Genomic DNA, 12,784 nt, shown 5'->3' on the forward strand with positions numbered 1-12,784 from the left:
AATTCTCTGCTTTCTCAGCAACTTCCTAATATGTTTGTTGTACCAAGGTGGATCCTTTCCCTCCTTTATATTTTTGCTAGGCCCATACTTTTCTAGTACATGGTGGACAATACCTTTAAATTCCGACCACAGATGCTCAATATCTTTGTGTCCCGCAGTGAATGCTTGGAGCTGGCTATGTAGATATTCATTAATGACACTTTTATTTGCTTTCCCAAACAAGAAAACTCTATGCTGTTTCTTTGGTTTTTTTGCAACTTCCACTGACATAGAAGCCACAACGACATTATGGTTGCTAATACCTTCTTCTAGATTCACTTCCTCAAAAAGATCAGGTCTGTTTGTCGCCAAAATATCTAATATGTTCCCATCTCGAGTTGGTTTTCTAAGCAATTGCTCAAGGTTGTTATGTGGAGAGCACTCCTAGAATAACTTCACACGAATCTTTGCTTCTGCCCCCTGCGATAAATGTGTGGATGCCAGATTAAAGTCTCCACCTATAACTAATGGATAATTTGGATATTTACTTCCTATGTACTCAAGACTTTCCCTGAAATGCAGGCAGCCCTATCCTGAACATGCGTCTGCATCACCATCAATGCCATTCCTCAGGTTCTCACCTTCTCTCTCTACCTCCTGCCCCTACCCCACTCTAGTGGTTTTGCAAACAGACGTCCCACCCAAACGTGTGAAGGATGTCACCATCCTCATCGACAACATCATCATCTTCATCCTGCTGCAAGACAACTCACCTCACCTGACAGAGCACCCCGTTCATCAGTCGATCGCCCACTCCTGCCTACTCCCATGTGGGGTCAACCATACGCTCCTCTGAGCTACGGTAACCCCCTTAGGGAGGGTTGCAGTTCAAATGCTGCCAGCCGATCACACGGGGGACACAGTCCTCCCCACACTGCTCCATCCTCATGCGCAGGCCAGCGCTTCGTCCACCCACATCACCTACAGGAATTCCACATGGACCTCTCAGTGTGGTACCCACCGCAACAGCCTCTGGAGCTGGGCAGCTGGGCATCCCCATCACATCACTGCTGTCTCCCTCACCGCCGGACACCTCCCTCCTGCCATTGTGCTCCACACTGTGGGGGGGGGGAGGGGGGCGGGAAATGGGTGTCATCAAGTACGAACGACATACCGTATTTACTCGAGTCTAAGCCGCACTCGAATCTAAGCCGCACCTGAAAAATGAGACTCGAAATCAAGGAAAAAAAAATTTCCCGAATCTAAGCCGCACCTGAAATTTGAGACTCGAAATTCAAGGGGAGAGAAAAGTTTTAGGCCGCGTCTCCAGATCGAAACAAAGTTGGTCCACTGTAATATGAGACAATTTAAGTCGAATGAATGATGATACAGCTACAGTAGTTTGGTTCGAGTCGTAAGCTTAGCAGTTAAGCTTTACCAGGTAGCCATTGCTATGCGTCAGGCGCTCCGTCCGTATTTATATGGGTACCCTTTCTTTTTCACGTGCTTCATCTGCTTTGAATTGATTGCTTATTTTTCTTTGATCTGATAAGCGCAGTTTTCTTTGTTATAGGTGTTTACGTCACTCTACGCTGAAAATGCATTACTGTACTGTGTCATGCATTGTTTGTCGTACTCTGATACTGCGTGTTTACGGCCTGTCGCCGCTCGCGGCATGGCTTGCTTTTGTGCACGCCACCGCCGCTTACAATAATAAGAAAAAAAAAGAGAGGAATCGTCTCACTAGCGAAACAATGGCAAGAGACTGCTACTTGTTGTTACTTACACTGCTGCTTTCTTTGATAATGATCAACAAGAACCAAATGATAGACCGCGTATGATAGAAGATGTTCTGAACGAGAGTTTAGCGAAAATTTTTCTCCGTTTGAAAATCTTTGCAGGCGCCTCTTTAGTACATTACATTCTGCACAGATATTAGAGGCATCTTAGATTTAAAAATCTAGTCAATTGCCTCGCTTCATTTCTGACTGTATCACTGTTTAGCATAAGAATAATACGAATATAAACATGACATGATATGTATATTCTTCCGCGTTTGCTGTTGTCTCACTCTAGTTTTGTGGTTTAAGAACTTAGAACTACTTAAACCTAACTAACCTAAGGACATCACACACATCCATGCCCGAGGCAGGATTTGAACCTGCGACCGTAGCAGTCGCGCGGTTCCGGACTGCGCGACTAGAACCGCTAGACCACTGCGGCCAGCAGATAGCAGCAAACACGAAACAATACATGGCAAAATGTTTATATTCGTATTATTCTTATGGTGACGAGAATACTGCATGTGATTCACAATTTATAAAAGTTCCTATTAGCAACCATCTCTTCTCACAGATAGGAAAAAATTTAGAACGTAGAGTTGGCCATATTGACAAACATCCTAAACATTCTTGCCAGTCGGGTTTTCGTAGTACATTGAAATGGTGCTACATTCGAAGATGAACAATACGGAATTTGTGTTTACTTCATTGGATAATGTAGGAAAATGCAGTGGTCGAAACTCGGCGCGGAGAAAAAAAGCTTGTCTTACACCTTTCTTTTTAATTTATTTACGGACGCAGAGGTTTTGGCGCTAGTATTTATCTTTGTGCCTACAAAGCATTCCTGTGTAGCGCTACATATATTCGACGGCAGAACTAAGTTGTGGCGGCACCCACCGACATTTTTAAGAACTTCCGCTAGCTTTGCACTCGATTCTAAGCCGCAGGCGGTTTTTTGGATTACAAAAACCGGAAAAAAAGTGCGGCTTAGATTCGAGTAAATACGGTATCTCTGCCATCGCAAGTTCTTTGACTCTGTTAACCTGACGGCCCATGCCATCTTGCTTGTTCAGTAGGCTGTACGACTTTTTGTAATGAGGACGTCTGTAATGAAATATACAGTCTTACAGAAATGAGTGTGCTTCCTTGGGCTATAACCGAACAGAAATCCCACAAGAGTAAACATGCTGTAATTTTAGGCAAATTCTATTAAAGTATGACCCTTGTCATTTCTGGTACAACAACCAAAGCCTCCCATTGCAGAATATGTTTTTAGCTATTTTCCATCTCTGGCATTAGAATCCCCCATCACCATCTCTTAGTGGCATTACAGAATTTCCACTTGTTTTATGACTCATCGCCCTTTTCTTCGAGAATTAAGATATCTGAAAATGTTAAAACCAACGAGAAGACCGATAGCTGTCAATTGCTTTTACAAAATCTTCTGAATCAAACAATGACTGTGACTTTCAAATGAAGTCTCATACTTTGTGAACCACAAATACATAAGAAAACTGAAGTTGTAAAGTAAAAAATTATCAGAAACAAAAGCACAATTCTCTACATAAGATAAAGCCAAATTTATTAACCACAAGTAAAATATAGTCTCATATAAAATATAATTATCTCACAGCCATTTACATGAAGCCTTTAAAAATTACGTGTATTTGAAAGAAGATTTTTCCCATTTCAACAGAGTATCTAGTTTTCCTCAGGTACATCAATTTAAAATCTTATCACAAAACAGTTATGGATGTAAGTTTCTCAGTCGTAAGTCATTTCATTCTTTTCTGCTCATAACACAAAAAATAAACAACCAATAATAAATACATTGCACTTCTCTTCGGTGCAAAGATGGTGTCCTTTCACTGCGATCTCTTCACTCTGCCTGCACTGGTTGGTCACGGTATATAACAAAAAGTGAGAGCTGAAATGCGCTCAATAGTGTACCAATTACATTTACAATCTGCAAAAATAAGAGAGATTATTAGAACCACACTGTAACAATTACAAATTACACGAAAACTTACTATTAACGAGTGTTGTTTAAGACTGATATAATATTATACTTGACTAACTGGAACTGGTCTACAAATGCTTAACCACAATATATCATGCTGCAAAACATAGTGTATTCACAGCTCTGTTTTATGTATGTGGTTTGCTGATCACACAACAGTTAGGAAGAATGACAGGCCTCTTGCTGTTTTACGAATACTTGACAATACATAAGAAAATTATTATAAATTTGGCACAAAATACATTGCCCAAGTTAATGAACAGGAGAGTTACTTTTCACAATGTTACCAGAATGGGAATCACTGATATTGACACAGTGTTGAGCACTATTTATGAAATTGTGAGGCCCATGTTGCACTTTGCCTGGCAGAGAGTAGCAATAGCATTCTGCTTGTTCTGCTGTAGTTCTTCCAATGTGTGGCAATTATTTGTGTATGCTTAATCATTTAACTTACCACACAGGTAAAAATCATGTGGAGAGCGACCATGTAATATTTGAGGCCAGGAAATTTTACTACCTTTGCTGACTGACCTCTCCTCATCAAATACCTCAAGAATTCTTGCCAATAATGCTATTTTCACTGTAACTCCATCTTGCTGAAAATGTCCACATTGTTATTCACCTCCTGTCCACTGATTAACAAATGTCATAAAATACCAAGAACACTTTTCATGAAGGTATATCAAGGAGACGTTTTTGAATCAGGAGGCGACTCATAGTACACGAGCAAGAGGTGCAATAAACTTCAAGTTGTTGTTCACAGCTTGTAACCATTCTTTTCTCACCCTTGTCTTGCATAGAAATGAAATGCAAGAGTATTAACACTGAGCTACATTTATTCCGTGTAGGCATTTTTTGCTGTACTGTTCCCATGATCATATTTACAGACCAACAACTACAAAGCATCAGTATTCTGACTCTCTGACAACACAAGTGTCACAAAGTGCACCACATGTTGCTTCCTGGAAGCAAACTTTTGCTATGCATTTCTCAATTAGTACATTCAGTATTAGAGGGTAGCTGTCATGCATACCAATCGAAGTAGTGCCTGAGATAAAATACCTCAACTGCAACTGAGAAAGGGCGGAACAACAAACTGGGAAGGACAGCTGTCAGCCATCACAGAAGCAGTAACTGAAATTTTAAGTACATTCCATGGTGACACAGTAGATGCTGAGATGATCTATGAGTGCCAGAGTGCTGTAGCCACCATGACTAAGAACACACTCAGTAGGAAGAAGCAGGTGACAGTACAGTCACACACACTTACCACTGGAAAAGGAAGTGACTAAACATAGCAAACAGAACGATAAGGAAATAGTGAAACTAGGATACAAAGTCACCAGTGAAGAAGATAACAGCATCAAGAACCATAATTTCATCATATACAGTACCTCGACAAACCAACTACTTGCAGATGACAGTATGTCTGCTTAGGAGGAATAGAGTCAAATGTTGGCAATATCCATCTCATGCAAGTAGGAAAATTGTTGCATCAAGAAGTACCCAAGTTGTACTATGATGAAACTAGTAGAATGACAGCAGGTAACTGCATAGCACTGTCAAATGTCCGAAAGAGAAAAAAAAGCCTACATTCCAAATCATTAGGCCCACAGTTAGCGTGTCATTTGTGAAGTTGACATTGATGTATCGACAGAGGATGTTTTAACAGAATCAATACCTGCAACAAAAGTTATTGGTGCATTAATACCTCCAAAAGCAATATTCCATGTCAATGTTAGGTCTGAAATTAAATCAGAATCATATATGCTAATCCTCATGGGGGAGCAACTTCCTCAGTACATCTATTTGCTTGGGACATGATGTGCAATGAACAACTTTGTGTTATCAGTTAGAATCTGCTACACTTGTCTCATGTTCATACATATAAGCACGGGAAAGCGAAAGTGACATGCGGTGAGGTCTACTTAACAACCTGGTGCACCACTGACACAATATGCTGCACGAACTGCAGACAGGCACACGACACAACCAGCAAGAAACTGTGTCCGATGAAAGGCATTAATAACCACATGAATTTGCAGTGCTGCACAACTTTTCAATCAGGTGGATCCAAAATCATTCAGAGAAAAGCACATGTACAAGCAGCTAGTCGACGACATTAATAACAGTATACACTAGTGGAAGGCTTATCTATGCAAGCCAAAGGATTATGACTGCCTGTACAAAACTAAGAAACCCCAATACAGTGGTCACTTAGAAATTCCTACTGTGCCTCAAGGTCCGCTGTACACAGAGATCACCTCAGGATTGAAACACCAGACGAGGAATCACACATGGGCCTCTGAAAGAACACCAACCTGACAGAAGAAGCGGAATCCCACATTGTCAAAACAACCACAGATACGCCCTGTAATGGGACTTACTGTCACCATGTGATGCAGAATACTTACTATACAAGTTGTAATTATGCATTTGGTATAATTTTGGCAACATATCTACAACAGTCATATATTTACAAAAAGAAAACATGAAGATAACATAAAACAAATCATTCTTCAGAAAATATAATTATTTTTGTATTTTTGGCAACCTCAAAATTGTAATTCCATTTGAGGTCATTTACATTTAAAATAATTATGATTTGTTTAATGTTTCCGTAACTCAGGGCCAGTCATCGTGTGCCAAACGTCATGTGTGCAGCGCGTTTTGCACTGTCCTTCATGGAAGTACCTAGAACAGCGCAACATTTCATTTAACATTGTGATGTGGCATTTTTCGGTTGACAAAACTCTGATTTCGGCAGACTCGTGGTGTCATTGCTGTTCAACCTTCGCTATTTGTTCATGGTATGACAGACGTTCACAGGTCCATTGGCTGTTGCACAAAAAGAGGCCATCTAGCAATCTATCTTCACAATCCTTTAAAATAAATGGGAATGACAGAATAGGCAGATGAGAATTCTCAATTCACATAAGCGATGGTTACTGCATGTTCCCTGTGAAATGACTTTACAATACCATGCAGTGGTTACTGCATGTTGCCTATGAAACGACTTTACAATACCATGCAGAAAGAATTTAAAGATTTAGTTGACTTTGAAAGGGCAAAAAATTATAGTGATCGACAGATGGGATTAATTGTTCTCTACATCAAGAAGCAATGTGTGCTGAATTTGCAGGCATTCGGGATGTGAAGAAATTGGTGGTATGAATACTAAAATTTCTGATGTCACACGCATTATGCCATTGTCATTTGAATCAATTTTTGATGGAACTGAATGAAGAGTGTGGAGACTTCACATATTACTGTGAAGTATGTCTGGAATTACTTTTGGTTTAAAACTCACTATGTTGAATTTATGAAGGAAAAAGGAGTGTAGGAATGAAAATTAGAATATCTGGAATTGACTGCAGACCTCACATTTTAAGTGAACTCAACTTGACACTTGCCCAGAGTAAGACATTGCAAGGTAAATTCTTTCTGATTTGATGGGTATGACTTTCAAAAGAAAACCAAGTTGTAGAAGGGACAAATTCTGACAAAGACAGTCCAATTCCCTAAGCTGACTGGTGTTAGAGGAAACGCAAGGTTTTAAGAATTCATTGTGGCCTTGAAAGAATTACGTACAAGGATAGTTTTACAAAGGTTTTTTTGACACTGACAATCTTGCAACTGTTTTTGAGACCATTTGCCGTTTCAGTTAAAAGCACCCCTGTGCATGTGTAGAATGTAACTGTTGACCTGCAAGTTAATTCCAGTTTTAATAACAAAACTTTTTATATTAAAACTCTCCAGGACATCTATATTTCTTTCTTCGGATGGTTTCCAAGTCTCCGTAATGAGGTTGCAAAAGTGGTACATTATTTTGATCAACATATTTGTGTGATTTTTTTGAAACTATGTAAGAACAGTTATTAAAACAGAACAGTTATTAAAAATGACTTATTTGCAAGCCAAAGGTTGAATCAGAACAAGTGAGGGATAGTGAGGATGTGTTGCATGTGGGGAACTTTAATGTAATGGCGAAGGAGGAGGATGAATCATTTGAACCGTCAGAAGAAGGAGATCAGATATAAAAAGAATGATGTTATAGGTGGGTCAATCTGTTCCAGCTGCAGTTGTTGAATCTGTGAAAATTCGTTAGAAATTATGAAACAAAGAATACTCAAAATCAATGGTTTCGAATTTAGAACAATCAATTACAGTTAAGAGTGAAAAAAAATCAAGATGCTGTAGAACACCTTGACACAAAAATTTCAAATTTGAGTCATTATGTACAAATAGTACACAGTGAGGTTAACAAACTTGGAAAAAGAATTATAAGTCTAGAAACAAAAACGGAGAAATATATGAGCTGAGTAATGTAATCGGGGGGGAGGGGGGGGGGGGGGGGGGGAGTAGATTCTGATAGGGAGACAAACAAAAATGTCTTTGAAAATGTTTATTCTGAAATTAAAAATGTTCATAAAAATTTAAAGTCTTTCATCTCAAAACAAGAAACCAATGTTGAAACAAATTTATTACTGGAAAGAGAAACAAATACAGAATGTCTAGTCCAGTGTAACCTACAGTAGAACAGCCATACAGACCTGTGACACTTCCTGGCAGATTAACATCTGTGATTGCATCCAAGAAATTATTAAGTGAACAATTAAAAAGTCAATGACTATCTAAGCTATTTTTCCTCAAACCTAGTTGGAAACCAGGTGACAGGCTGAAATTCGACAGGAGAACCATTAGGAAAGAAGAAGAATTCAAAACTCTCATTGGACTGATTCTTCAGTAGTGTTTGTCAGCCCAGGGACCGTTACTAGTCATGATTAGTACAGGAGATAGAGAAGGTCCACAGAACAGCAGCACATTTTGTCATAGATTCACTTAGTAAATGTGAGAACATCACTGAGACGTTCATCCAACTCAGATCGCACATGCTACAAGAGAGGTGTAGTGCAGATTTTGGACATTTGTTGTTAAAATTATGAGAGCATACATTCTAAGAAGAGCCAAGTAACATACTGCTTTCTCCCATGTATCTTGCAAAATGACCACAAAAGGAAAATTAGAACAATTTGAATTCATATGGCAACTTACTGGCAGATGTTCTTACCATGCAGCATTTGCAAATGGAACAGATGGGTGGAGGGGGAGAGTGATGGAAGAAATACTGCCCATTGCACACTGCAAGCTGGTTTACAAAATGTAGATTTAAATGTAGATGTAGATGATCGTAAATCAGAAAAATAGATTAGAAACACCAAGAAGTGGAAATCTTTACAGGATTAGGTTTAAATAACAAGGTCCCAAATGAATCTGATTGTGAACTCATGGGGACAAGAGTAACAAGGGATGGTGGACTTGGTTAATAATTAGATGTTTCTACCAAAACCCAGATCATACATATCAGTCAGTCTGTCCAAGATGGCCTAAATTCCACAGAAATTCCCTAAACGCTTGATAGTAGTAGGTGACAACTTTAATTTGCCCAGTGTCATTTGGGAAAATTACACTTACATTACCATCAGTGAGGACAAACAATCTTGTGATGCAGTACAAAACACATGGTCAGACAACTGCATCAAACAACTAGAATTCTTTCGATCTCTCTCGACACAGATAAACCGATCTTTTGGAGTGTGTAACTGACGAGAGACAGATTAGTGGCAAAACGATGATCAAGAAAGCTAGGAAAGTATTCACGGTTGGTTGAACTGATAAGACAGTCACTAACAACTGTAAACATTTAGATCAAATCCAACAAATGCAGAGCAACAATGGTTAGTGGTCCAAGATATAAAGAGCAGTCTACTTAAATCCACAGCAATTAAAGTAATAAAAGATGACAAAGACCCACCTTGCTTTAGCCCCTTAACATAATAATTTTTTTTCAAATTATGTTCGAAATATATATATTTCTTTTATTAATGAAAAACCTTGTGGCGTTTCTGGCGCAGAGCACCCTATCTTAGTGACTTTGGCTTCTTTGAACCGCTTTGTTCTAGTGCATCTTTTGGTGCGTAACTTTTTCTACTGCCATGTTTGTTTGTTACATATCAGTGATTAATAAATGCATATTCAATACTTAGTATGATCCTATGTGATAACCACCATGGTGACCCCGACATTGTCATTGTCTTATCACGAGTTATTTTGTGCTTGTTTTCATCATTTACGAACTTCGTGTGCCAGCCCACATTGTTTCTGCCACAGTGGATCCACCATTGTCTTTCAGTGCAAGTGTAATGGGCCCCATTAACTATGTGGCTTGCTACCACGAGTGGACAAGTGTACCTAACGACCACAAGGGGACAAGTGTACCTGGTTTGAATTTGGTTAAAAGTGGACAATTATTTACACCCGGCCATGCTGGTGACCACCTAACCTTACCCGGCACAACATGGCCACCGCCCAGCGTGGCAGCACAACAGCCACAACATGGACATTGCACGTCGCCTAACAACAATGTAGACAACCTTCCCCTTAACGACATTGTGGTTTATCCTTCATCCACATAATTACCTTCGGGATGGTTTGTTGCGCCAATGAATTTCCAGAACTGTGAATTGAACATTTATATGCATGGGGTAGCACATTCTAATATACGTAGTGTCGCAGCACGCTGTTTCGGCGACGCTGGTCGCTTTGACCATGCTGGTTTCCACAACGCCGCACTGTGGTTGCACCACGACTGCCTTCTGCCCACTTTCTTAATGGCACCAGCTGTTCCACCTGCAGCGGTTACTGGATCAGCACCAGCACCCCCCCCCCCCCCCCCCCCCACACACACACAATTGTTTCGCCGCAACCGCACAGCCTGCCCGCTGTTGGAACGGCACCGGCCATTGAACCCGCACCAGGTTCTTCATCAGGCTTGCAGATTGGACACACCGTGCCAACTTATACACCCATTCCTTCCACACCATGTGCTGCATGCGGCCACCGCCCCAGAAAGACCTCGGGTGACATATCATTCACCGCTACCGCACTTCCGGAGTAGGAAGCGTCCTGTTCTGCACGCACCAATCTCCATGTGCCGGTGCTGCCTCAACATGTTACCTGGCAGGTTCCCTAAGCTACCTGCTTTGCGAAAAGACAATCCAAAAACTTGGTTCGCCTTAGTGGACCACCTACAGGACATCCACGGCATTTCAGATGACTACGTCTGTTTTGTCTGCCTGGTGAGCATGCGCATACGGTCTTCATCAGTGACTTGATTCTCTCACTGCCCATCTCGTACAAATATTCAACAGCCAAAGAACTAATTATCGAGCACCTTTACTGCCCTCTGGTGGAGGCTATCCATCACATTATTCATGAGGAGCATCTCATCAACCACACTCCTTCGCAGCTTTGGTGCGCCTACGTGCATTAATCAGCGATCCAGCATTACCTGACTCTGTCCTTTGGATGTTGTGGATGGTCGAAATGCCTTTGGATCTGCAACTTCATCTACAGTCTCATGTCACCGACCCACTCGAGATTTGGTTGCACGTGGCAGATCAGGCTTACACTATCATTCATCACCGACACCACCTGTCACGAATGACATCCCTATCACACTCAGTTGGCATGCCTGCACCTTTGGTTCCGCACCCTGCCGGCAGAGGCTAGAGCACTTACCTCGGCGCCTCAGCTGCCAGTCAGGAGCTGCCACCTAGCGGCCAACAGGGGGTACTGCCAGCAGGCTCCCAACAGCCGCTGACCTTGCCCGAGCAGCAACCTGATTGGCTACTGTCCCAGATTCAGTCAGCTGCGGCCCCTTCCCGCACCACACCACCCCGCCAACTGGCCTACCCACTGTGCTGGTTCCACGCTACTTAAGGGAATGCCACCTGCAACTGCTGCATGCCTTGCACCTACCCAAACGAGACCAATGGGCATGTTTAGGTGCCACATTCCTTCACAGCACCTATCAGGTGACACTGCCCCATTCGCTTCAGCGACGCAACGCCTCTATGCCACAGACATGTCAATGGACATCCGATTTCTCGTCGACAATGGCGCCAACATTAGCGTAATCCTGGCCAAGCACGCTGCCGATGCACTATCACTTCTACCCTCGCCTTGATCACCGCCAATCGCTCTCCTATTGCGGTCTATGGCTACTTCAAGATGTTGCTTCACCTATCACCGGTTCACACCTACCCTTGGACATTCCACGTTGCCGACGTGGATGAACCTGTGATCAGGTTGGATTTTCTACACCATTACGAACTTTCACCAGACCTGCAGGCCACCATGCATCAGGCTCTACAGTTCCGTGCTCACTCGAGTTCAGCATGACTCCGTTCTCTGACTTCTTGGCTATGCTTTCCACATGTGAGCCCTTGGTAGAGCGCATTACTACACAGCTCTCTGACCTGTCGGACGTGTGCTGTCAAATCGACAAACTCCGTACCCAGAATGATGCCTTATGCACCCGCATTGCCTCTACCTCCGCTGAATTGTCACATGCATGGCGTACCATACATCGCTTATCTGCAGACCTGCAACGAGGCGGTTCATCACATGCCTCTGCAGTGTCTTCTTACCAATCTGCCCGTGTCGAGCATTCCACCAACTGCTGTCATTTCCTCACCGCTGCAGACAAATCTACAAGATGCATCTGCGTGCTCCACTCCTGCACCATGTCTTCCATTGCAGACTTCAGCCTATGCTGCCCCAGTTCCCCAAGGTCAGTTGCCAGCAGACAGCTTCTTGACCTCTATTTCTGACCCTCCTAAGCAAGTATCAACCATCAGTAATGGCACTTGTCATAGGATTCACACCACCGATGGCCCACCTGTTCATTATAATAAGACCAGGTGCCTTAACACTTCCAAACTTCTGCACGCGAAAGAGATCGTTCAGGATCTGTCAACATCGGGCGTCCTCTGCCCCTCCGATAGCTACTGGTATTCATCTTGTTCCCAAAAAGGACGGCACCTTACGCGTATGTGGGGACTACAGATCCCTTAATGCTTGCACCATTATCGATAACTACTGCACCCCACATATCCAGGATTTCATGCAATTACTCCATGGTTCTAATTTTACTCCATTT

The 12,784-nt window shown here is 42.1% G+C and overlaps 1 protein-coding gene across 1 annotated transcript in view; it reads right to left on the reverse strand.

Annotated features, from left to right (window-relative positions):
* Positions 1-3,316: 3,316 nt before the first annotated feature.
* Positions 3,317-12,784, reverse strand: part of LOC124607366 (sugar transporter SWEET1-like) — a 189,646-nt gene continuing 180,178 nt past the window's right edge. The window contains exon 6 of the mRNA XM_047139679.1: positions 3,317-3,726. Coding sequence (XP_046995635.1) covers positions 3,640-3,726 — 87 coding nt within the window. The 3' untranslated portion in view covers positions 3,317-3,639. The remainder of the gene's footprint in view (positions 3,727-12,784) is intronic.

The sequence above is a fragment of the Schistocerca americana genome, chromosome 3 (genome assembly GCF_021461395.2).
Source record: "Schistocerca americana isolate TAMUIC-IGC-003095 chromosome 3, iqSchAmer2.1, whole genome shotgun sequence".
NCBI lineage: Eukaryota > Metazoa > Arthropoda > Insecta > Orthoptera > Acrididae > Schistocerca > Schistocerca americana.